This window comes from Lissotriton vulgaris, chromosome 4_1 (assembly GCF_964263255.1).
Source record: "Lissotriton vulgaris chromosome 4_1, aLisVul1.2, whole genome shotgun sequence".
In the NCBI taxonomy this organism is placed as follows: Eukaryota; Metazoa; Chordata; class Amphibia; order Caudata; family Salamandridae; genus Lissotriton; species Lissotriton vulgaris.
This window is the reverse complement of record NC_141691.1, coordinates 407845963-407871315: the sequence shown is the minus strand read 5'-3', so window position 1 is coordinate 407871315 and position 25353 is coordinate 407845963. Positions and strand designations below refer to the sequence as shown.

Sequence of the window (25353 nt, the reverse complement as noted above, 5' to 3'; positions counted from 1 at the left end):
AATTATGTAGCATATAATTATGTGGCACTGAGTGGTATTGTGAGGAGTGTATGTTGCATTGAGTGCAGTGTCATTATGTGGCGTGTAACTATGTGGCACTGAGTGGTATTTGGCATGTATGTTGCATTGAGTAGATTGTAATTATGTGGCGTGTAATTATGTAGCACAGAGTGGTATTTGGAGTGCATGTTGCATTGAGTGCAGTGTAATTATGTAGCATATAATTTTGTGGCACTGAGTGGTATTGTGAGGAGTGTATGTTGCATTTAGTGCAGTGTCATTATGTGGCGTGTAACTATGTGGCACTGAGTGGTATTTGGAGTGTATGTTGCATTGAGTAGAGTGTAATTATGTTACATGTAATTATGTGCAAACAAGATAATTTGGATGGGTGCACAGCTGTTTGAAATTATATTGGTTTGTCTTTTTCAGGTTCACCGCAGGTGGCGTTGTTACCCCTAAAACGCCTTTTAGTAAGTGATACGACCGTGATTCCAGTGGGTCACTGGGATCATCCCTGTGGGAACACCAGTTTCTCCTCTTATAACATCAGAGGATTCCACACAATTTTGTCCGTGGTATTAAGTAGATTTATTTATTCTTTATAAGTTTTTCAAAAAAGGTTCATTTGCATGATTGCATTATTTAAAGTTCATTTGCATGATTCCATTATTCATAAATGAGGCATCATTATAAATTATATCCAATGCATTTCGGGATAACGTGTAGCCCTTCATCAGGAAATAATACTGTTGAAAAATTAAATACCACATATTTGTAAGCATGTAATATGGAGTATCTGACACATAGTAAAACAATTAGCTCAAAGTAGTCAAACATATATACTGTTTACATGCCTATTGTTGTATCGGTACAATGAAAAATGCACAAGAAAACGCGAACATTACTTGGTAGAGATAACTTACATGCCTGTCTTTGTTCGTGCTGAGTTTGAACGCTAAACATAAATAAAAGGAGAAAATCAATGTTGGCTATCTCTAGTTTATGCCGTTGAATGGTAGACATGACGTATTGTTTGTTAGCTCACTAACCTGGTGTTTACGATCGGGAATCTTAATTACCGCGACGCGGGTTCCTTCTACTTGAAAACGCCACTGTCAAGAGTGTTTGCCGTTCTGTTTGTATAAAGTGTCAGTCGCGATCACGTGATCAGCGGTAACTGAAAACAGACTAACTCGTGGAAGGCTGTGCTGTTTTTAGTTGAGTCTGAAATACTGGGTGATAACTAGAGTGTTTATCGTGATTACAAATGTCGGGGCACAACTGTGATTGTTTAAGAATTTCTTTCAATACTGTAGTGTATATACCCATATGAATTCATAATGTGATTCACATATAGCTCATTGCACTAAGTCATGTACTTTCCCCAGGCAAGGGTTCGAGGTCACTCTTTTCTTTTTCATTTTCCAAATTAATTTATCTTCTTTTATTTTTATTTATTTTCTTTAAGGACATATATTCCCGACATTTGTAATCACGATAAACACTCTAGTTATCACCCAGTATTTCAGACTCTACTAAAAACAGCACAGCCTTCCACGAGTTGGTCTGTTTTCAGTTACCTCTGATCACGTGATCGCGACTGACACTGTTTATACAAACAGAACGGCAAACACTCTTGACAGTGGCGTTTTCAAGTAGAAGGAACCAGCGTCGCGGTAATTAAGATTCCCGATCGTAAACACCAGGTTAGTGAGCTAACAAACAATACGTCATGTCTACCATTCAACGGCATAAACTAGAGATAGCCAGAATTGATTTTCTCCTTTTATTTATGTTTAGCGTTCAAACTCAGCACGAACAAAGACAGGCATGTAAGTTCTCTACCAAGTAATGTTCTCGTTTTCTGGTGCATTTTTCATTGTACTGATACAACAATAGGCATGTAAACAGTATATATGTTGGACTACTTTGAGCTAATTGTTTTACTATGTGTCAGATACTCCATATTACATGCTTACAAATATGTGGTATTTACTTTTTTCAACAGTATTATTCCCTGATGAAGGGCTACACGTTAGCCCGAAATGCATTGGATATAATTTATAATGATGATGCCTCATTTATGAATAATGGAATCATGCAAATGAACTTTGAATAATGCAATCATGCAAATGAACCTTTTTTGAAAAACTTATAAAGAATAAATAAATCTACTTAATAACACAGACAAAATTGTGTGGAATCCTCTGATGTTATAAGAGGAGAAACTGGTGTTCCCACAGGGATGGTCCCAGTGACCCACTGGAATCACGTTCGTAACATGTAATTATGTGGCACTGAGTGGTATTATGAGGAGTGTATGTTGTATTCAGTAGAGTAATTGTGTGGCTTGTAATTATGTGGCACTGAGTGGTATTGTGTGGAGTGTGTTGCATTCAGTAGAGTGTAATTATGTGGTGTGTAATTATGTGGCACTGAGTGGTATTTGGAGAGTATGTTGCATTGAGTGCAGTGTAATTATGTAGCATATCATTATGTGGCACTGAGTGGTATTGTGTGGAGTGTATGTTGCATTGAGTGTAGTGTAATTATGTAACAATTATGTGGCACTGAGTGGTATTGTGTGGAGTGTGTCTTGCATTCAGTAGAGTGTAATTATGTGGCACTGAGTGGTATTTGGAGAGTATGTTGCATTGAGTGCAGTGTAATTATGTAGCATATAATTATGTGGCACTGAGTGGTATTGTGTTTTGCTATGCAAAGTTTTGTTATGCTATGTGTTGTTGTGTTTTGTTATGCTATGTGTTGTTGTGTTTTGTTATGCTATGTGTTGTTGTGTTTTGTTATGCTATGTGTTGTTGTGTTTTGTTATGCTATGTGTTGTTGTGTTTTGTTATGCTATGCTTTGTTTTGTTTTGTTATGCTATGCTTTGTTTTGTTATGCTATGCTTTGTTTTGTTATGCTATGCTTTGTTTTGTTATGCTATGTTTTGCTATGCTATGCTTTGTTTTGCTATGCTATGTTTTGTTATGCTATGCTGTGAGGGTTAGGGGGTGTGAGGGTTAGGGGGTGTGAGGGTAGGGGGTGTGAGGGTGAGGGGTGTGAGGGTGAGGGGTGTGAGGGTGAGGGGTGTGAGGGTGAGGGGTGTGAGGGTGAGGGGTGTGAGGGTGAGGGGTGTGAGGGTGAGGGGTGTGAGGGTGTGAGGGTGAGGATGAGTGGGGGTGTGAGGGTGAGGATGAGTGGGGGTGTGAGGGGGTGGGGGGGGGGGTGAGGGGTTGAGGGTGTGAGGTTGAGGGGGTGAGGGTGAGGGGGGGTGAGGGTGAGGGGTGAGGGGGGTGAGGGTGTGGGGGGTGAGGGGGTGGAGGGTGAGGGGGTGAGGAGGGTGAGGAGGGTGAGGGGGTGAGGAGGGTGAGGGGGTGAGGAGGGTGAGGAGGGTGAGGGGGTGAGGAGGGTGAGGAGGGTGAGGGGGTGAGGAGGGTGAGGGGGTGAGGAGGGTGAGGAGGGGGTGAGGAGGGGGTGAGGAGGGTGAGGGGGTGTGAGGAGGGTGAGGGGGTGTGAGGAGGGTGAGGGGGTGTGGGGGTGAGGGTTAGGGGGGTGAGGGTGTGAAGGTGACTGAGGGAGGGTGAGTGAGGGTGAGTGAGGGTGAGTGAGGGTGAGTGAGGGTGAGTGAGGGTGAGTGAGGGTGAGTGAGGGTGAGTGAGGGTGAGTGAGGGTGAGTGAGGGTGAGTGAGGGTGAGTGAGGGTGAGTGAGGGTGAGTGAGGGTGAGTGAGGGTGAGTGAGGGGGTGGGGGTGAGGGGGGTGGGGGTGAGGGGGTATGAGGGTTGTGAGGGGGAGTGAGGGTGTGAGGGGGAGTGAGGGTGTGAGGGGGAGTGAGGGTGTGAGGGTGAGTGAGGGTGTGTGAGGATGAGGGTGCGAGGGTGAGTGAGGGTGCGAGGGTGGGTGAGGGTGTGAGGGTGGGTGAGGGTGTGAGGGTGGGTGAGGGTGTGAGGGTGGCTGAGAGTGTGAGGGTGGCTGAGGGTGTGAGGGTGAGTGGGTGTGAGGGTGAGTGGGTGTGAGGGTGAGTGGGTGTGAGGGTGAGTGGGTGTGAGGGTGAGTGGGTGTGAGGGTGAGTGGGTGTGAGGGTGAGTGGGTGTGAGGGTGAGTGGGTGTGAGGGTGAGTGGGTGTGAGGGTGAGTGGGTGTGAGGGTGAGTGGGTGTGAGGGTGAGTGGGTGTGAGGGTGAGTGGGTGTGAGGGTGAGTGGGTGTGAGGGTGAGTGGGTGTGAGGGTGAGTGGATGTGAGGGTGTGTGATGGTGAGGAGGGGTGACCAGAGACAGAGGCCACTGGAGACAGTCCGAGAGCAGCCTAGACAGGGGAGAGAGAGCGGAGAGAGGGAAGAGAGCGGAGAATGATAGGGAAGAGAGAGCGGAGAGTGAGAGGGGAGAGAGAGCGGAGAGAGAGGGGAGAGAGAGCGGAGAGTGAGAGGGGAGAGAGAGCGGAGAGTGAGAGGGGAGTGAGAGGGGAGTGAGAGGGGAGTGAGAGGGGAGTGAGAGGGGAGGAGAGAGTGGAGAGTGAGAGGGGAGAGAGAGCTGAGAGGGAAGAGAGCAGAGAGTGAGAGGGAAGAGAGTTCTGACACTGAGATGAGAGCGGAGAGTAAGGGGGTAGGACTGACACACTGAGACGAGAGTGAGAGAGGTCTGACACTGAGACGAGAGTGCAGGGACAGTGACAGCAGAGTGCGCTCTGACTCAGAGGTGGCAGGCGGGTGAGTGCGCCGGAGGTCGAGTCTCCGGCGATGGTCGGGGTCCGAGATGAGACAGAGGCCGGGACTCAGCAGTGCAGCGTTCCACTGCTCAGCATCAGATTCACCCCCCCCCCCCTCCCTCTACTCGTGCGCTTCACACAATGGGACATTAACGCAGCGCTAGAATACACTGCAGGAAGGCGCTTGTCCCCACTCAGGCCAGGGAGTGGTGACTCGTGTACTATACAGCGCATTGTGCACGTCACGGGGACACACCACTGAATCACACAGTGAACGCAGGCACACTCCCTTCCGCCCCTGGGAGCCCCCATTATTCCTAAGAGTCTAATTAAGTGCTAATATGTACTGATGGTAGGTGGGGAGGGCATGGGCTTGTGAATGACATATTTGTGTGTGCCCTACAAAGATTTGGCTTAAACAATAAAGAAATATTTTAAAGAAAGGGGGGGGGGGGTGGAGTACAGTGTGTGAATGGAATAAAGAACAGATGGGAGAAAGATGGAAATGGAAGAAAAGAAAGTCATACGGGTGAAAACAGAAAGGTGAGGCAGGGAAAGGGAGAAAAAGAGGAGGTTTTGTGCCAGAGCGAGGAGAAAACGTGGTAAGAGCAAAATGAGAAAACAAAGACAGTCTGTTGAAGGAACAGACAGGGATGTCAAGAGAAATAAGACAAATGAAAGAGGTAGCAGACAGAAATGTGAAGAGTGAGAGGAAGGAGAAAACAATACCAGGGCGGGATGACGAGCAAAATAGGGATACGAGGTTGGGGATTAGGGAAAAGAAAAAAATAGCAAGCGAGGGCACAAGAGAAAGAACTAAAGAGGAGACAGGGTGAAAGAGGGAAATCACACCCCGTGAGATCTAAAAAAAGAGAACACATCAACTGTGACAAGCTCTTGGCATTGCTGTGGGGAGTGGGAAGGAGAAATGAGAGTCACGGCCGCCAGGCCGTGAAGTGTGAAGCAGTGGGCGGGGAAGCAGATCCCTTTGAAGCTGCTGGGCAGAAATGCGAGTTACGGCCTGGCGGCCGTGAAGTGTGAACCAGGGGGCAGGGAGGCAGGAGCAAATGGTATGGGGAGCCTTTGAAGAGCAAGGCATGGGGATAGAAGCGCGGTCACGAGCACGTGCACTTCTACAAATCTGCATTGTGAAGTCAGCTTTGTGGTTCGACTGCAATAGGTCTCTCTGCGAGACCTAAAAACTGCCATTTGTATCAACGTTTTCACCTGAGGCTTCTTCTACTTATGACAGCTGTTTGAAAGCAATATACTGTTACATTCGCTGGAAATTTCTGGTTGTGGGGATATATAGGACTTGTAGGTTCACCAAGAACCCGACGAACGCAGAGCCAATAACTGAGCAGCATCTTGCAATGGTTTTTTAATATGTACCGGGCATATAGCAAGTATTTTGGGAAAATGTATACTTGGAAAAATTAGTATGAAAGACACCTATGCATTTCTGAAATGGGAACAAAATAGAGTTTAGAAACAGTAGATATTTGCACATTTCCGAAATTGGGAGTACCCATACTAGCATGAGAATTATAGGTCATTTTTCAAAATGACTTTTTTTTTTTTTTTACACATGGTCTTTCATTTGGAAGCCAGAAATGCATCGAAAGTCAAAAGGTAATGGTTATTCGGGGAGAAAACTGGCATCTAATGAGCTTTCTGCCGCCCGGGGGAGGGGGCAGATTGGGGCTACTGTCCTGATCTGCTCCCCGAGGGGGGGGGGGGGGGGGGGGGGGCGCAAAAAGACTACCTTTGCGGCAGGGGATGGGGCATTGGCATGCCCATATTGGGCAGCCCCCACCCCTAATTATAATTCTTTTTTAATTCCTGGTATCTAGTGGTCTTTCTGACCCCCGGGGGTGCAGATTGGGGGCAAAGACTACATTTGCCCAAATGCATATGGGGAGCAAAGGCCCTTGCCCAATTAAGAACATTAGAAAAGGGAGATTCTCCCCTTTCCAATGATACCTCTCCCGTCTTTCGACATGCTCAGGGGGCTGAGATAGCCCCCTGGGCACGTAGAAATTGAAACTGAGATGAGCCTAAAGGCTCATTTCAGTTTCGGTTTCTGTGAAATGACGTCGGCGCGACGTGCGCGCTGATAGTTCACAGAAACGGTAAGAGAGGGGCCGGGCCTCGGGAGCTGGGGAAGCTCTTCCCCAGCTCCCGAGGCTTTGGGGGAGAAAAAGAAATCCCTCTGCTGTTTGCAGCAGAGGGATTTCGTGCCCTTGTCCTCATGACGGAATGGTTCCGTAATGAGCACAGGAGCATTGGCGCTCATGACGAAACCATTCCATCATGAGCACCGAAGGGGTTAAAGACCATTTGCATGAATACATACCTTTGTAAACTGGTTACAGAGGCTTAGTTTTTTTCTGGTTCCAGTACCCTCTGGGCTCGTACTCTACCTATTACTTACACTTGCATTTTACATTAACTGCCATAGTGTGAGAATCCATTTCATGAAAAGGAATATAAAGTATGGTCGTCTTGACACTAAATCGGGTTATAAACAAAAAGGTATGTATTTATTTTCAATGTAGCTTTTCAAACTTTGTTCCCTTTAATTATCAGTCATGGACCATTCAGGCATCCCTAGAACACAATTAAAAGTGCCTTACATTCATATTTGCTGTTTGAAGCATGCACAGGTAAGTGCTGGAAATACGGCTTTAGGCGACTGCTTATTTTGTACCATCTGGGACATGAAAATTATGAGCTGGCAACCCTAATCATAAGACTGGAAGTTTGTTGCAGGATCAGCACATTATTTATTCCCTACACCCTCGATCCCTGATTAATGCTATAATAGCAATAGTTGAACTTCAACCTGAAACCCACGCACCAGTCAATAATATGCGGAGTTACTTGAAGTGTCTGGGAATGCACACTGCATTCAGATAGCTCACTCCTCATTCTCACCCTTCACTCTACAGTCATATGAGCACACTACTCACCGTGCACTCGTGACACTTCACTCACCTGCCCCCTCACTGCTCAATCTGCAATCTCACTCAAACAAGCCCATCATTAACCATGCATTAATTTGTCCCACTCTGCACTTACATCAGCACCCAAATTCATATGGTCACCTCACTCACCCTGCAGTCACTCCTCTTACCCACCTCTCACACTGTTGCATCGCTCACTGTGGACTCACATGGGCACTCCAGCCACCCACACAGCGCAGAGGGTTAATGTGCCTGCTACAAAGAACCTGTACCACGCAGATCAACTGAGAGGGCGTAAACTGAGTAGCACTATAAAAAGAAAAGGTTTGTCAGGTGCTTGTGGGAGGCTGGCTTAGTATATGGTGCTCACTTATGGAAGCAGCACTGTTTGCACTAATCCAGACAACCCTTATGGTGATTTTAGTGGTCTTAGACAACCATAGAAGCTCTCTAAGTGGTATCTGAGGAGAGCAGCCTTCAGGCTTAGTTCAGAAGGAGTGCAAAGCAGCTTGTTTTACCAGTACGTAACCTTATCGTGTGAGTTAAGTGAAAAAGAACCACACAGTGTACTCACAAAATAGGTATTTATTAGAATCACTCACTAATACATTGCAATATCTTATACCTGGAGATATAACCACAGTACACAAAATACTTCAGTAATAGGACAGGTAAGTAGCACAAATACATAGTGGGGTCCAGGGGGGAGACCAAACCACATACTAAAATAGTGGAATGCAAACCACAACCTCGGTCGAGACTGGGCTCCAAAGACAAAGAAGAGTCGGGGATACAAGGAACAAGGAGAGTATCTAGAAACCCCAAGGAGGTCGGGTGCAGAGTGAGAAGATGACCGCATGCTCAGTACAAGTCAATGGGTACATTGCGGTTGTAGTTTTAAAGGACCGTTCCCAGTGGACCCTGAAGAAACACGGTGGAAGATGAAAGGTGTGAGAGTCACCCCACATGTGGATACTACAGGAACCTGGATACCTATACCATGGAAGCCGGGTGCATAGGTTTGAAGTAACGTCGGAAACCGCCGTAGACACAATCGAGGACTTCAGTTAAGATGCTGCTGGCAAAGAAGGTGAAAGAGTCCAGTGGAACATAGAAGTGGATTCAAGGTGAGAAGAACTTGCAAGCAGAGGGGACAGAATCTATGACACTCAGGAATGACCAGGCGGCACGAAAGACTAATGCCCATCAATGTCGAAAGATGTAGGAGTTGATGGGGCACTTTAAGTTGCAGCTGTGCAGACCAGGAGACACTGAGGATGACCAGGATCGAGTTACGAGACGCCCCACGTCTGTTGTTGAGAGCCAGGAGCTCAGTGTCTGCGGGGGGCAGCAACAAGCCTTGGCAATGGCAAGAGGCACAGTATTCGAAAAAAAGGTGCAATGTCTGGACCAGCAAGGTCCAAGTGACTCACCACGATCAGGTTAGTCAGAGCAGGCCCGAGGAAGCAGGGGAGCCAATCAAGACCCTTGAGAGGGCCTACAGCCCAGAGGTACCTTAGTCACAAGTGCAGCTTAAACAGCTCACCAGGGTTGAAGGGCCATGGTTCCGAGGATGCGGTGAGGACGAACATCTTGGCTGTAGAAGATGCTGGAGGCTGAAGCTTCTTGGAGCCCTAAGATCTCTGGAGGAGACAATCGAAACTTGGCAACAACAAGTTGATACCGTGCACAGGGGTACTGCTCCAGCGGTTCTGACGAGGGACACTAGCTTCAGACTTGCTATGAATATCGGCCAGGCCCAGAGGGAGCTGCAAAATCACCACCTGTGTTGCTGAGACGGAGTCTGTGGGAGCCCAAGATCAGCAGACCGGGCAGCTGCGTTGCGGTGCTTGCAGATGAAGGGGAGTGACTCCTTCACTCCAAGGGAGATTCCTTTGGGTGTCTTAGATGTCCACAGGCCTTGTGAAGAACCTGTATGGAGCACGGGCACAGACGTCCGGGAGTCTTCCCAGTTGCAGTCTTGGTTTCCAAAGCAAAGTCCAGCAAAGTCCAAAATGCCGAGAAATTTGAAGATTAAGTTGAGTTGGATCTGAATGTTGTCCCACGACAAATCTAAGGACCCATCCACAGGTAAGCACTTAAGTACCCTAAGGAGAGGGTTGAGGTGATTCAGGGGTCCCTTCCAGAGGAGGGGCTGGACAGTGGGGAGGATACTCCCATGTCCTTTGTCCAGTTTCACACCAGAGCAGGAGCCAACGGCTTTCTGAGCTTGTATGAACTGAACACTAAATCCTGTCTGGGAGGTGGTTACATCTCCTTCTGACAGGAAACCTATTGTCCTGAGTTCCTCTGCCAGAGCCTGGCTCAGCAGCTGGGGGTAGAATCGTGTCTGACCGGCAGCGGCCATAGCTGTCCAGGTCTAGAAGACTGGTACAGGGAGCACTGAGGGCTTCCCAGAGGAGCTTTATAGTGCATGGAATCATACTCCCTACACCGTTACACCCAACACCATTCACGGTGTTTGGGTATGATTCTAACAGGTTTGATACCAAACACAACAGGGTTCGTTACAGCCAGTTTAGAGATGGCTATCGCATGGCCACTCTATGTATCATAATGGCTAATGCACTCACAACCCAAGAGAAAGGACTCTGAAGGGGGCACCCTCAAACTTAAAACCAAGCACCCTGACTTCAGGATTGAAAGGCCTGCCTTAGGCGTGACTTCTAGGTTTTAAGTGGAAGGACCTCAGACATAGGTAAGCCTTTATCTGTTGTACGTGGTGCTAGCACCAGTTTGCACAGGCTGCAATGGCAGGCCTGTAGTCACAATTTGAGTGGCCCCTCAGGGTGGCATAATACATGCTTTAGCCCACAGGAGACCCCATATGTATCTATGCCCTGGGTACCTTGGTACCATATACTAGGGACTTAAAAGGGTACATTAGTAGCCAATCTGAGGGGTACCCAAGTACTCGCATTGTCCAATTTAGGGAGGAAGCACAGAGACTGGGGTACTGATTAGCAGGATACCAGTCAGATTAGTCAGAAAAACATGACACCAGCAAAATGAGGGGGTGGCCATGAAAGCAGATCCTACTTTCCCATCAGTGCTATAGTGAGAGGAAGTGCATTGTTGGTGAGTGGTAGTGAGGAAATTCATGGAGAAGGAGGAAATGGGGGAGGGGCACCAAAAAAGACTGTTGCACCATTAACGACTAGCACTAGGGCCAGCCCTGGCTGGGAGTGTTAGCCCCCTCGAAGTTCGGGTCTAGTTGCACCCCTGGTTCCATGCAACAGCACAAATGTTTGCCTATCCGCAAGAACAAAATTAAGTCGCTAACTGAAAGCGCCACTGACACAGCTGCGCTGGCCTAGCGCCAGAGCGAATAAAGATTAAATTAGCAGGGGCATGCTTAGAGGAGTGGATTCAAAAGGACGAGTGTAGCTCAGTGCATGAAACATGGAAGAGAATAAGGCTATCCATCATGCTAGCTGCAATTCACTATTGATCAGAAGGTTCAGTCCCGAAAACTATGAAGATCATCTTTATGCTAAATCAACAAATAGAACAATACATATGCAGCGGCCTAATGAGCACTCCTGCAGCTCACCCCATGCAAAGAAAGCGTTGGCTCCTCAGTGAACTGTAAATAAACAGTAAAGCAGTGAGCATGTCAACCTGTGTTAGGCGGGCCTCCAACTCCACGGCAGATATTTGAATTTATTGACAAAGACGAGCACACACACACGCAATTTCCCCCCAAAAGACCAACCCCAAAAATAAGTCGGATACCAGAACTCAACTTTCATTTGAATGTATAGCTTCACTCTGACATTCTCCCTCTCCTATCTTCAATCCTCACTAAAAGACACCAGCATGGTATAAAACTTTATTGTAGAGTAAAGCATTTTAACTACTTTAGAACACTGTAGCAAAAAGAGACTGACAGTTGTTTATATTGTGTTTTTCATGATTAACCCCTTCCATGCTGGTGACGAACCCCAGCCGTCACGCTCTGCGGCGCTCGTGTGCTGATGACGGCTGGGGTTTGTCACGGCCCGCCCTCTTCTTTTGTTTACCGCACAGCGGCGGAAACGGCCCAGCATGGAAGGGGTTAAAAAGGAAGGCCCAAAATAAGAGGGACTGCTACTCAGAGCACAAAACTGACAGAAGCAGACACTAAAGGAATACTACTTTGACATCTGGTGTCAGCCAACACATTAACAATAGGCTGCAATTGCCGATCCACGGCAAGATACCATTGTATTTTGTCGAATTTACACGTTTCATGTGAATGGGTGAATTATTCAAAAGGTCAGGCTTACTTACTCTTTTGGCATACACAACAATTTGAAATTTGTTATCCGACTGTTACAACAGAGATTTTCTCTTAAAGATGGCGCGTTTCTCCCGCGATAGTCTCTTGCTGATTTCCATGCATCTGCACTAGGCACTTTAAAAATGGCAGCCGCCAGCGTTTCATGTAATTTACACTGACGAAGGAAAGTAATCAGAAACGCGTCTGAAATAAAACATCACTGCTGCCACCTGAAGCCCCGCGAGTGCCGTTTTTTTTTTCTATTATTCAGAAAGGATTTGGAGTGAGAATATTGTGCGGTGCACCGCCGCAATACCGGCACTCGTAGCGCGAGTGCCCCACCTCTGGTGCAGTGAGGAGCGGAATATATATATCACACCGAACCTCCTCCTTTGGCGAAGAAGCAGAGGCCACACAGGGGAGACAGTGGAAGCTTTTTTAATTAATCTGCGGCATTATGCATTTCGGCCTGGCGGCCTTCCTCAGATGCCTAGCAATGTTCAGGCGACTGCACCACTCGCTATTTGAATGTCCTGCTGGCCCTTATTGGTCAGATTTCGCCCTGCCCCCTTCCATGAGTTGTGTGCTCACCACTCGCCGCCGATGCTGACCACGAGTCCCAGAATCCCCTTCTCTGGTAAGTGTTGCACGGGGACGTTTCCATGTGGTTGGGCAAAGTCCAGGCAATTTGCGATGTGCTGACAGTCTATTTCCTGTAACTGTGATTCAAAAAATGCTTCCTCCGGTCCCCAAACGTTCCTGCCATCCAGCATACAGTGTCCACAGGGTCGGGGAAGATATGACAGTTCAATCCCCCCTCCATGAAGTCACGGACTGCGCTGCAGCTGCCCTTGTGTTGTCTGTGCTGTGTGGCGTGATCCGGGTCTTTCCAATAACTTGGTTGAAGAAGAATTCATGCCGGAGCATGCACCAGTATGACCCGGGCCAACTTAGAAGAACGGGACCCCTGTAGCGCGTTTCTGGCATCCGCGCGTAACATCACACCGAACCTCCTCCTTTGGCGAAGAAGCAGAGGCCACACAGGGGAGACAGTGGAAGCTTTTTTAATTAATCTGCGGCATTATGCATTTACACTGACGAAGGAAAGTAATCCGAAACGCGTCTGAAACAAAACATCACTGCTGCTACCTGAAGCCCCGCGAGTGCCGTTTCTTTTTCTATTATTCAGAAAGGATTTGGAGTGAGAATATTGTGCGGTGCACCGCCGCAATACCGGCACCCGTAACGCGAGTGCCCCACCTCTGGTGCAGTGAGGAGCGGAATATATATATATATATATATATATATATATATATATATATATATATATATATATATATATATATATATACATATATATATATATACATATATATATATATATATCTAAATAAATAATGTTAAACTTCCTTATATAGCGGCTTTTTTGCAAACCCTCTTCATCGACTGGTCTGTTTCTTGAGTCCACTACAGCACACATCACTCTGATTTGGGTCATTCCACTTCAGCCATTGATTAACTTCACCATGAGAGACAACATTTCGCAGTTTCACATTTAGCACATCTGCACAAAAGGTAGTTCCCTTCACGGCCAGGTATTTGTGTGGCAACATGTGCTTTTAAAGACCAAATATATTTGCTTTTCAGAAAAACATTTTTACCGTTACACTGCGAGTGGCTGGGCTGCTACCCCAACAACAAAACTTTACAAAAAACCTGACAGAAAAAAACAAGTACTGAAAGTCAGAAAGCTGGCATCCAGAAACAAGCAGATTGGCTTTACCGGAACTTGTTTTAGGATGACTCCTGATTAGCAGACTGATCTAACACCGGAGCTAAATCCTTGTTTGAGATGCTGCTCTGCTTCAGCTTTACCCTAGTTTTTGGTCCTATGTCAGTTGTAACAGCCTTGCTTGAAAGAGATTGGGAATCTTCAGACTGTAGGTTGATGTACAGCTCAAAACTCCAAAGAAATAGGCCCTACACAAGCGCCAGATGAAAGTGTGCCACCAACAATTGACAGACTAGCTGTGTCCCCTGTGTGGATCCTGCAGGAGCGATGCCAGGTTAGAATACAACGAAAAGGAAAGCTGTCAAATACTTTAAAGACAGCCAAGAGAGTGCCAAAGAACATCACTTTGTACCGTACGCAGTGTATTGAAGCAGATACCCAAGCGTATAAACTGCAACAATTAGTATTGGTGCTTGCCAAACGGCAGGTAGCTATATATTGGATGCGCCTAAGAGTATCGACACTAGAGGTGGCATGAGGGACGTGGGTGAGTGGTTACTTGCTGAGGAGCTGCATATGAAGACTTGTAGAAAGGATGATAAACTGGCGGAGGACCTTGCACTGTGGAGGGAATTATGCAGGACATTGCTTAATACAACGGGAAAAGGAAGTTAGCAGGCAGACCCGTCAGATAATGATGGTGTTTCATAATAATGTAGTAGTCTTATTATTGTGTCATTCTGGTGGAGGTATCCGCCTTCGTTATGATTTGTAATTCATGTATTTCCTCTCATTAGGATTAATGTGCTTGATTGATGCATCGCTGGAGATCTGCATGTCTCGAGAAAACGCCTATTGATGAATGTAAGCAGACTTGTGTACAGCCGACTAGTTGGAGATTAAAACGTAATAAATAAAGTTGTTAAAAAAAGGGCATTACTTTGTAGGAAATCAGATGAATTATGACTGAGCACCTGCACTACATATACTGATGAATCCAAGCAGATTTTGCAAAAAGTGATATTGGCAAACCTTTGGCCGTTTAGTCTGAGCAGAAAGCAATCCCCAGCGAAACTGAGGTGTTGTGTGTAATAAACACACCAAACTATCAAAAAGTACTAAGAAAAATAAAGGTTCAGGGCAGGTTTAATTAAACGAAGGAGCTAGTCAATCCTTGTGTTATCTTTGGTCCCAGCAAAAAAAATCAAGCTCAAAATTAAAAAGAACTGGCGGAGGAACAGAGATTGAATCCAAATAAGAACCGCAGACCGGTTAACTATTTCACGCTCACATCTGTGGGCATAAAGAAATTTACCTTGGATTATTATCACTATATAGGATTTCCTCATTCACTGGTGTAGATAGACTAATGGATCAATCACTTATTTGTCTTTTAAATGCATGTTTTTCATCATGTTTGTGACCCTTTCAACCCTGTTACATGTCTGGCGTTTTCCATGGCTCTTTTTTCCACTGAGAATTCTCAGTAGGTGTAAATTATGTAACCGGCTAAAATTAACATTTACCTTTTCGCAGGTTCTCATTTCACCTGATTCGTGGCTTTTCATGAAGGGGTGCGTGTCTGATCTCCAAAATGCGCATAGAAAATGAAAGTAATAGGACTATTAGGAAATAATAGTGTAGCCACGAAATATGTTAAGCAGGTCGTGAAGTAGTTAGTAAAGACTATATAATCACTATTAGTTTTTTAACTTTTATATATTTCATACTTTTACATGTTTATCATGAGAATAAGTTGTCTATTTACTTTGTCAGTATTTTGATATTGAACACGGTTAGCTCTTACTTCTGTTTAGATATCATCTCTATGTTTTCTAGTTGTATTATAAGACCATATTAGTTTATTTTTGAAGTTTTTATACCCTATTTGTGTAAAAATTATAAAATAGGTTTCTTACATCACCAGTTAAATATTAATATTATATATAATATATATATATATATTTTTTTTTTTGACGTAGCATTTAATGGTTGGCAAGGGGGTTGTTTTTCAGCATAATTTCTTTTTCACACCATTATGGATGTATATTGTTTTTTTATAAGTTATAAAAATGTATAACTAATGTGTACATTTACCACAGCTAAAAACGTGCTTGTGTGTGATACTTTTTTGATAATTACTTATTTTGGAAGCAATATTTAAAGTTTTAAAAAAAAAACACTTTTTTGGGTCCTAATAGTTTACATCAAAAATAAAAACTGAATAGGAACGGACAGCTCTTCAATACTTTACACATTTTCTACTGACCTCTGATATTTAAGAAGGCAGATTAAATACAGAAGGAACCGCATAAAGACAAGGCAAATTTCAACAGGGTGTTACTGTAATCTAAAACGGCCATTGCTTATAAGTGGTAGTGTCAACTTGATTGTATAGGAACAGTTTACATCAACTCAGTGTATCAGGGAACAAAACGCCAAATGCTAGCAGATGTGGACAATATACAAATTAACGGAACTCTATTTTTACACTATTCCTGGATTTCTCTCGTTTAGAGCGCCATGCTACCGTTAACTTAATAAAAGCTGCCCATTTAGGTAAGAAGGGTCAAATCAATTATGACATACTACGGGAAGGGTCTTTAGCGTGATAAATTTGGAATGAAGGAAACTTAATATATTCAGTCAGTATGATGTGGCAGATCTGTCATATGGTGTAAGGAAACCAAAAGCATCAGCACTGTAGAAATCCTTCAGTCAAGGAGCGAGGCTCTAAATCACAAGGTAATAGTAAGGAAACTTTAAAAACAAAAATGCTCCTGTTGCTTACTGAAAGGACCTAGAAGTTCTGAGGAAATTCCAAGAGAGTCTGTGGAAGATCTTTTATTATAATGGCTATTTCAGGGCATGCATCCGAGGAAGACTCAAATATTTTTAGGAAGCAGAAATTACCTCCTTTGGACAGCGGAAAAGGTGAAAGTGGGGCATCGCTATCAGTGTTAGATGCAACTCAAATGGAGAGGAATTTATCACTGCAACACATTCCTCACTGCCTACTTAAAAGGAAATCTGGAGACACAAATTGCTGCATCAAATGATATCAGAAGACGGGACAAAATGATTAGTTTTCTTAGTTTCATCAAAGGGAAAGCCATCTCTGATGAAAAACAACCTAAGGTGAAACCAAACACAAACTGAAAGAAATAAGATTTGTAGGGCTGCCTGACTGGGAGAAGGTCATCCAGAACTGTAGACTTGAGCCTCAACTAAAACAAGAAACTATGATGCGAAATATGAGCGAAATCATTATGACCTCACATTTTTATCTAAATGCCCCAGGGATGGTTTAACTCACAGTAGTAAAGCAAGTAAAGGGCCCAAGTGTGACCAACAAGAACAAAGCTGCTGCCTAGATCTGATAATTATGAGGGCTCTACCGGAGTCCCAAAATTTTAAGAATTATCTGAAGCAGACTGGAACATGTATTTTATATCACAAGGCCACGAAGATGGTAACGAAAAGGCCGCACCTTCATCAGGGCATAGTTTGAGATTTTTTTGAATTCTCAACCCTCAAGAGACCTGGATGCCGCGACTCACCAGATTAAAGCAGCTTCGTGCGTGCCGGATCTAACTTTATGCCACAGCGGAGAGGTAGCAATCGAGCATTTTATAGAGATCAAAAGCTACGTCGTATGCTAACTCTTTGGCCCCATCCGTCGGTTAACGAACCTATAAACTGCACAGGAGCGGGAAATCTGAACTCTACTTTACTTCTTCTTCTGCCATTTTCTATCTGGATCTGCATTTAGCGACCTGGGCACCCTGTCATTGAACTACCAGGAATCAAGAATTGAAACCTCCTTCCCACAAAATTCTTTTGAAGCTTTTTCGTATAGCCAGTGTACACATTTGACGTACTGCGAAACCCATTAACCCTGGCCTGAATGAGCTTCCTGTCAGAATTTATTGAATTTGCTGCGGTCCCGCAACCTTCTCTACTGTGCTCTGATGAATGTGCGGCCTTAGCCTAGGCCAAACACCGAAACGCGCGTCGGCGCTTGAAGATGGTCCCAGAGTGTGTGAACTGGTCTCAAAACAGCCTGAAACCCCATGGGACCCTAGCCATATCATCAGTTGGCAATTTGATTGCGTTTTGAGTTGGGCGACTGATTGGTCTTGTTTGGATGTATGCTAGTTGTAGTATGTCTGCTTGTATGTGTGAAGGGATGTGTGGGACATTATGTAGAGTTGTGATAGTTTGTTTATGGATGTAGAATGATTCATTTAGAAATGTATTTGAACTGAAAATTTGAAAATAATAAAAATGAAATATTTTTGTTACCATCTTTGTGGCCTTGTGATATAAAATACATGTTCCAGTCTGCTTTAGATAATTCTTAAAATTTTGGGACTCAGGTAGAGCCCTCATAATAATCAGATCTAGGCAGCAGCTTTGTTCTTGTTGGTCTTGTAGTTATTTCCCCTGTGCGCCTGCCTAGTATCATTTCCCAGGGGTCCCCTTTTGTGAAGGGCCCAAGTGTGACCACAATGCGGATCGTCCTAGAAAAATTTCGAGGGTGTAACAACTATCAGATTCTAAAACCAATACTCTTTGCTCTTGCTTTATGTTATTTGTTTTGTATCAACCGCTCTGTTATGGTTGTATTCATTCTGCACTGTACGAAAGTCAAATATTGTTAACACTCAAAGAAAACTAAAAATGAAATGTCCGACCATAAAAACCCTGGAAGCCAAAGTTAAGGAAGTTTAAGAACTGACAAAATGTAAACAGACACTTTCAACGTTACAATGCAATGAGAAGCAAAATAGGCATACTTACGTCTTCATTTGTGGTTTGGTTCAAGGATACCAAAAACGTGTGGAAACCAGTCAACCCAACAACTGACCAGAGTGTGAAAAAGCAGATTAACACCTCGAGAACCGTAAGAATTTGGTTAAGGAAATCAAGATTCAAACTATACTACCTAGAATAAAACACAGAGGATAAACAGGTTCTGGGTCTCAATGCCCCAAAAGAATACAGGTAAAACAGTCATTTCCATCTCAGAAGTCTTTATCATAATGAAGTCGCCATAGGGGGCATTGGTTCAATCATAGTAGCAACTGATGCCATTCTTAACTGCCAACCCCCACAGCACAGTGGAGACCCAATATCAATAACAAACAGTAAACATAAAGAGTGATGGAAAAGCAGTAAAAAAAAAATAAAAAAAAACATTTGTGCACAGATGTGCAGAACGCAGCACGATTTTAATTTAATCACAGGAAAGACAAAGCAATGCTACAGATTTCACTGCGCAGTACATCTTGATTTTTGTTAAAGTACAAATGAATTCCATAAAGTTAAATAGTGAAAATGCTTACTAATAACTCTGGATGCATATGCTTTCGACTGAATAGAATTTTGCGTCACTCTCATTGTCCCAATTATGCAAGTACTGTTTTGAACGGTGTCAAATCCCAGTACAAATACTCTCCGTATGGTACTGATTAAGCAATATTAGTCTCAATAGATTCAGAGAATACAAAACTCAAGATACGGAACACACCAAAAACTGAAGGACAATTTTAAGACAAAAAGCATTTCATGTTATTTCTAATTACGGCAGAATTGATATTTAATGAGGAAACCACATGCATCAGGTGGGCAATGACGTTTAAAGAGCTCAGTCGCCCCCCCCCCCCAACATTTCAGCTATGTATTAAGAAATATAAAAATAACTGTTCAGTAATCTTTCGATTTTGCCTGCACAGCCCTTGCAAAATCTCCTGTAAACACAAAGAAACCCCTAACACAGGCTTAGAGCCCACACATTACTTACCATTGGGTGACTTCTACTCCACTATCGTTTCCTTGCTTTTTATTAGTTAATCACCTTCCTGCTTTCATTTCACTTCTACCGGTGTTGTCCTTGGCATGCAACATGGACCAACTACAGCTTACTGCAGCCAGTGTCCTTTCATTGGTCATAAGCTCTACAAGGAACTTAATTTTTATTTTTTCCTTTTGGGTTGCATTCTAGAATAACGCATGTGTTTGATTTTTAGTCTGGGTTAAGACTAGCCTGTGGGTTAGTCCAGTCATGCACTGTTCACGTGGTGTTCTCACACCTTCTTTTCTCAAACTAAATCAATGAATACAACAAGCACTTTTCATTCATTTAATTTCTCTTACTTGCATCAAAGTTCATGTTTTCAATCACATGTTATAAATCAATCATAAATCATTTTTAGAACAGTGTTTACATGAGGTCAATAATCCCAATTCTTTTTCAAAAAATCCAAATCAATGTTAACATACAACACAACTTAATCGCGAGCCCGATGCATTTCTGTACCCAAACGGTACCTTCCTCAGGGGCCACTCTTAGTGTGGTAGAAGAATGAAGAATATTGTCGGTGTAACCTTGAAAGTTTCAGCTCTGTGTGCTGATTAACATGGAAGATAAGCTTTCAAACTGTTGTGTACTGTGTTCGCGAGTCTGATTATGCTTTCTATGCGTCTTACTTCGATCTCGAAGCGCTTAAAACCGCAACCCAGATTTTTAGTCTGAGCATCTCTCAAGCCCGTTTTCCTTATTTGCATGATCTCATGAAGAGCAGCACCTTTTAATCCGTGCATTGTTCTTCGTGCTTCACTTCACTTCTGAAACTCTCTGTATCACAATACATTAAATGTTTGATAGTCACATTTTAGCCCTCATGGTACTTTCAGCACTTAGTTATCTCAATCCTCCATTTCATTTTTCGTCATGGTTGAAAGAAAGCCTACTGTTATATTTACTACTGTGCTTTCCCAGTGCAAGACTATGTAGAAGAATAACTGGGAGGAGAGGTTGTGTTACGGTCGCAGCTGCCCATTTTGGAACAGGTAATCAGGTGTGTGAGCAGGTGTAAGTTCCACAGCCTGTTAACATAGGCTAGCCACTTAATCTACCTGCGCCTTAAAACAGAAAAAAGTGACTTTAAGCAATGTCTCATGTTCCAGTGCCTTTGAGTGGAGTTTGTGCTACGTAAAACTGCAAAAAAAGTACTGCCATTTAACAGTTATTTTATATTATTTTGGTTGGAAAGCAGTTTCTTTCTGAAGGCTTCAGGGTCCATTCAAGCAGCAAGGCTTGCAGCTTTCAAAGTCGGCCATTATCCATAGCGATGATACCAGCGCTGGACTGCCCAATAGAAGCTCCATGCAAAGGTATTAATGAGGGAGGAGAGGAGCCTATCGGCTAGAGCTGCAGAGTACAGATCGTAGAACTGAGGAGCCAGGTTTAAATCCCGGCCTCAGCTCATTCTCCTTTGATTCTCGGCAAATTGCTTAATCTCCTTGTGCTTGGGAGAAAACAAGCATTGGCAAAGCCAACAGGGTTCGCAGATGAGAGCTGTTGGCTTTGACAATGTTATTCTTCAACAAGCAGCTGTGCAACATGGCTTAAAATAAAGTTTAAAAATGCGCTATGATTCAGCCTTGCAACATGTGGAAAACTAACACTAACAAAGCAAATTGATCTTGCATAGGCGAAACTTATTGTCTTTGCCAATGCTCGTTTCGTAATGCACCTGTGGAACGTCATCTTCCTAGAGATCAGAACCATAACAAACACCGAGTTAATTAAAATGAACCTGAAATATCTACTTCAACGCCACTTCCCCTAGCAATAATCACAACTCTCCCAGCTTCAAAACAAAGGATTTCTCGGATCCTAATTCCTTCGTTTAACAGTTGACCATCTCCACTTCATTTCATTGTTCTGCTGATGAACTGCGACAGTTAGTTACAGGTGTCTTAGGCAGAGCGGTTGCTGTAGTTTATGATGATGCAACAACCCCTGCAGGTGGCCACAAAACTGAGCATCATCAGGGTGGAGTTGAAAATTGCCATTAGGAAGCTACACCTCTCTTACAAGCACGCCGGGCTTCTATGCATAGCCCCCTCCCTGTTTTAATGGTTGCGTTGCAGTCTGTGTGTATTATCGATCTGCGCGTTATAGGCTAAATTTTCAACTCCACCCTGATGATGCTCAGTTTTGTGGCCACCTGCAGGGGTTGTTGCATCATCACAAACTGCAGCAACCGCTCTACCTAAGACACCTGTAACAGTCACATTTTGTTTTGGTAATGGTTTGAATAATTTTGATTAAATAGTTTGAAAGCAGCTAGTTTCGACTTCTTTTTGATTGAAAGGGCACTTTGTTTGACTCGGTTTGGCTTCATTTTTTTAGAATTCTTCATCTCTTAAGGTTGGGGGAACATCCCCAGTATTTTCTTAAATCCCACCACTTACCTTGGCCCCTTAACTCTGTTCACAGCTTCGACCTCGTGTAATACTATGTAACGTGGCTTTTAAGTTAAGAGGTATTCATTATTAAATGCATTTCCCTGAATTGGTCTACTGAGTACCATTATTTGAACACTTTTATTCAAATGAATTCTATTTGTTACAGCTCAAACATATGTAACTTTTTTACCTTGCTGGCAGCATTAGCTCAATTTTGACTAACATCTGTGCTGTTTGAATGACCCCATTCTTAGCCCTGTCCATGTGAAAGTGCAGTTCCTTCAGAAACCTGGATAGCTGAGCCCTGTATCTTTGAGAAATCTAACACAATTTCATAATCTACCAATGAGGATCTGCACAATTATGCTTCGTGTCTCCGCACTCCAGCAGCTCTCATTACCTGGAATTACTTTAAAAAGTAAGTAAACATTACTGCACTAACTAAACCTCAGAACGAGTTTCACACATATTTAGACCGGTTTCTCTGCTGACTTGATTTCTGTAGAGAATATAGTTTAGAATTTTAATTTGCGCTTAAAGCGCAGTGATATAAAGTCCCAGTACATCTACAAAATATGGTCCAGAGAAACTCCCATGCATGACCCTCTACTCAGTGCAATAACTGATCCACTGGCCGCTCTCCAGTTCCAGAATGTCAAATTTATAAAAATACACATGATCTGTGAAGGGCCTCTGGGTGTGGAGCACGGACTCCTGTATTGCACACTTGGCGAATAAACTGTTTTGTTCATATTGGACAACCAATTTCTTAAAAATTACCCGGCACTACCCAACGAGGTACAGAAATGGATCTCCTCACATCTTCCACGGCAGGCATTGCTCTGAAGCAGCCTGGTTCTGCTTTTGATGCTCTACGAAATTCAAGTATTGCACCACAAACTTGGGAAATATTTGAGCAGAGTCCCTTGGTAGTATTTTTGTTTCTCTAAGTTCCACTTGGTTTCCTAAGGTCAACTCCACCAGCCTGCAAACATGCAAACAAACCTATTGTCAGTTTTCCATGAACTTACAGTGGGTTTAAAGCCTGCCCATTGCTCACCATTGGTTGGCTTTATTGTCACTCATTCTCGCTTGCTTCTTATTCTATGGCTTGCATTGTCCAACTTGTTTTTCCTATTCCTAGACTTTAGCCTCTTTACTTGTGATGTCCACTGCTTACATTTTGGGAACTATTTTTTTCTTCCTCTTGGTAAGTGTGCATGTGTTTTCCAGCTGTGTCCCTGGTGTACTTCTGTCCCCTCCCATTCCCATCGCACACGGTTAATCCTCTCATCCATCTGCTTCTCTCCTCCTAGTGCTCTGTGTTGCTCACTTTCGACCATGTGCTTCGGCTCCCTCCCAGCGCTGTGCTGCTCTTGCCTTTTGCCCCAGTTTTGTTCTCTTTGTCATGTGCGTCCCACACTTCCTCTCCTTGTTGCTCTCTCCCTTGTAGGCTTCAGTTCCCATACTCCAACCGCCACAACCCGAATCCGCTGCTTTGATGCCCCCCTCCACTTTTTAAAAATTTTATATTTTAATCAATTGCTGCCAAATAACACTTTTGTTTACCCATCTCAGATCGGTAAAATGAAATTGCACCCTCCATGCATGCATGTAGACAATTATACAGCTGCATCATCATACCTTTAAGGTCTGGCTTGCCAGTTGTAATTTGATCAACCTAAGGAAGAGCTGTCAGGAGTACTGTAGAGAGCGTCTTGGACTGTGCTCACATGTTGGTATCGAGGAGTACATGTTTTGATTGGCCAGAAGTGTTGTGCTTCCACAGAAAACAAGCATTGGCATAGCCAATAGGTCTCGGCTTTGGGACCTTAAAAGTAATTATGCAGCACAATATCCTTGGTGCAAAAACATCAACTGTTGCATGGCTAAACACTTCTAAGGTCCCAAAAGCGAGACCTATTGGCTATGCCGATGCTTGTTTTTTTAAACTGATGAGCCCCTATTTACTGGTGTATAGTAGACAAAGAATTGGTTTCCTTTCCTGACTTGTTTAGTTCTGAACAGGTAGTACATGACTGCCTTACAGACATCAAGCATATGGATAAGTCTTACTACAGACAGTCTGTGTGCACACTTTCTAAGCTGAGAGCAGAAGACTAGAAATAAGCGAGTTGCAGGCAGAGGTGCTGAGCTGCAGGCAGAGGTACTGAGCTTTCAAACATTTTTTTAAAGAGTCAAAAACAGATAACTATAGCTTCTGTTGCTTAAACTGGAACGGTTTGTGCCATTTGAATGCTTACTTTGGATGTAATTACCAGCCTGTAAAATAATTTGTAACTGATGATTACCAGCACTCTACACTAATCAGGTCTATTCTGAATCTTTTGAAGGGCTTTTAAATTGTGCCTGTAATCAGAGTTTTCCCCTTTGGTCCATAAGTAGCCAATGTGTTAATATTACTCAATTTCGGAAGGATAAATGAGTGTGACTGCTTTACACCTAGCAAACTTGTGGATTATTGTGGATTGCACTCCGTAGTGAGCGCTTAGCTTGTTGAGCTAGCTTATTAGCTATAAAATGAAATCTTCTTAAGGGTGAGGTCCGTCAATCCAGTAATAGTTAATTAAATATACAGAACACACCAGAACAATTCAGAAGAACCTCCAAATGTCGGAGGTCCCGATCTAGGGAAAATCTAAAACAAACCAAGAAAAACTCAGAACGTGCAGGTTACACCAGCGGAGAGCAGCAATGCAGGCAGTATATGGACAAGTGAGTGACTCCTTATAACAGGATGTCAAACTGAGAAAAAATAGATTTGCAGAAAAATAGTGAAATTGTTTCCACCAAATATTAAATAGAAGCCATTCAGAGTTCAGTAGAAAGACCTCACTTCAAAAATGGTGTGCATCCCTTCTTCAAAGTAATTTCAAACTTAAGTAGAGCGCTAAATGGAAATAAAGCAAATGCTAATATTTTTGTAACAATCTTTTTTAACTGCCTGGAATAATTAAATATCGTCATTGGTCGGGACATTTATCATCTGGGAGCTTTAGGAGCTAGAGGGGAGAGGCCTTATTTTTTCCCCTGCAGCACAAACACCCTCGTTTTACTTTGCTGAGCTCCAATCCTCACAGAGCTGGGTGAGCTTTACTAATCCATTGTACAGCGATACCGCCCCTCTCAGGAGAGAAGACTTCAGAGAGGTTCCAATGAATGTGTATCAGTCGATTACGTTGCATGAACTTCCCTGCGATCATAACTTTAGGGATTCAATGGCCTCACACCGCTATTGTAATAAGGTTTTCTCTATGGGATAAGAATGATGACGATTTCAGTTTTTCTATCATTGAAATTAGTACCATGAATGTTGGATGTTTTTTTTCCAGAGGAATGTCATTGTGAGCAGGAAAAAGAGAAAGTTACATGGATGAGAAAATGC

The 25353-nt window shown here is 43.7% G+C and overlaps 1 protein-coding gene across 1 annotated transcript in view; it reads right to left on the bottom strand.

Annotated features, from left to right (window-relative positions):
* Nucleotides 1–25353, bottom strand: part of ZDHHC9 (zDHHC palmitoyltransferase 9) — a 245746-nt gene that overhangs the window by 27560 nt on the left and 192833 nt on the right. Inside the window, exon 7 of the mRNA XM_086918808.1 lies at nucleotides 18492–18594. Coding sequence (XP_086774934.1) covers nucleotides 18492–18594 — 103 coding nt within the window. The remainder of the gene's footprint in view (nucleotides 1–18491; nucleotides 18595–25353) is intronic.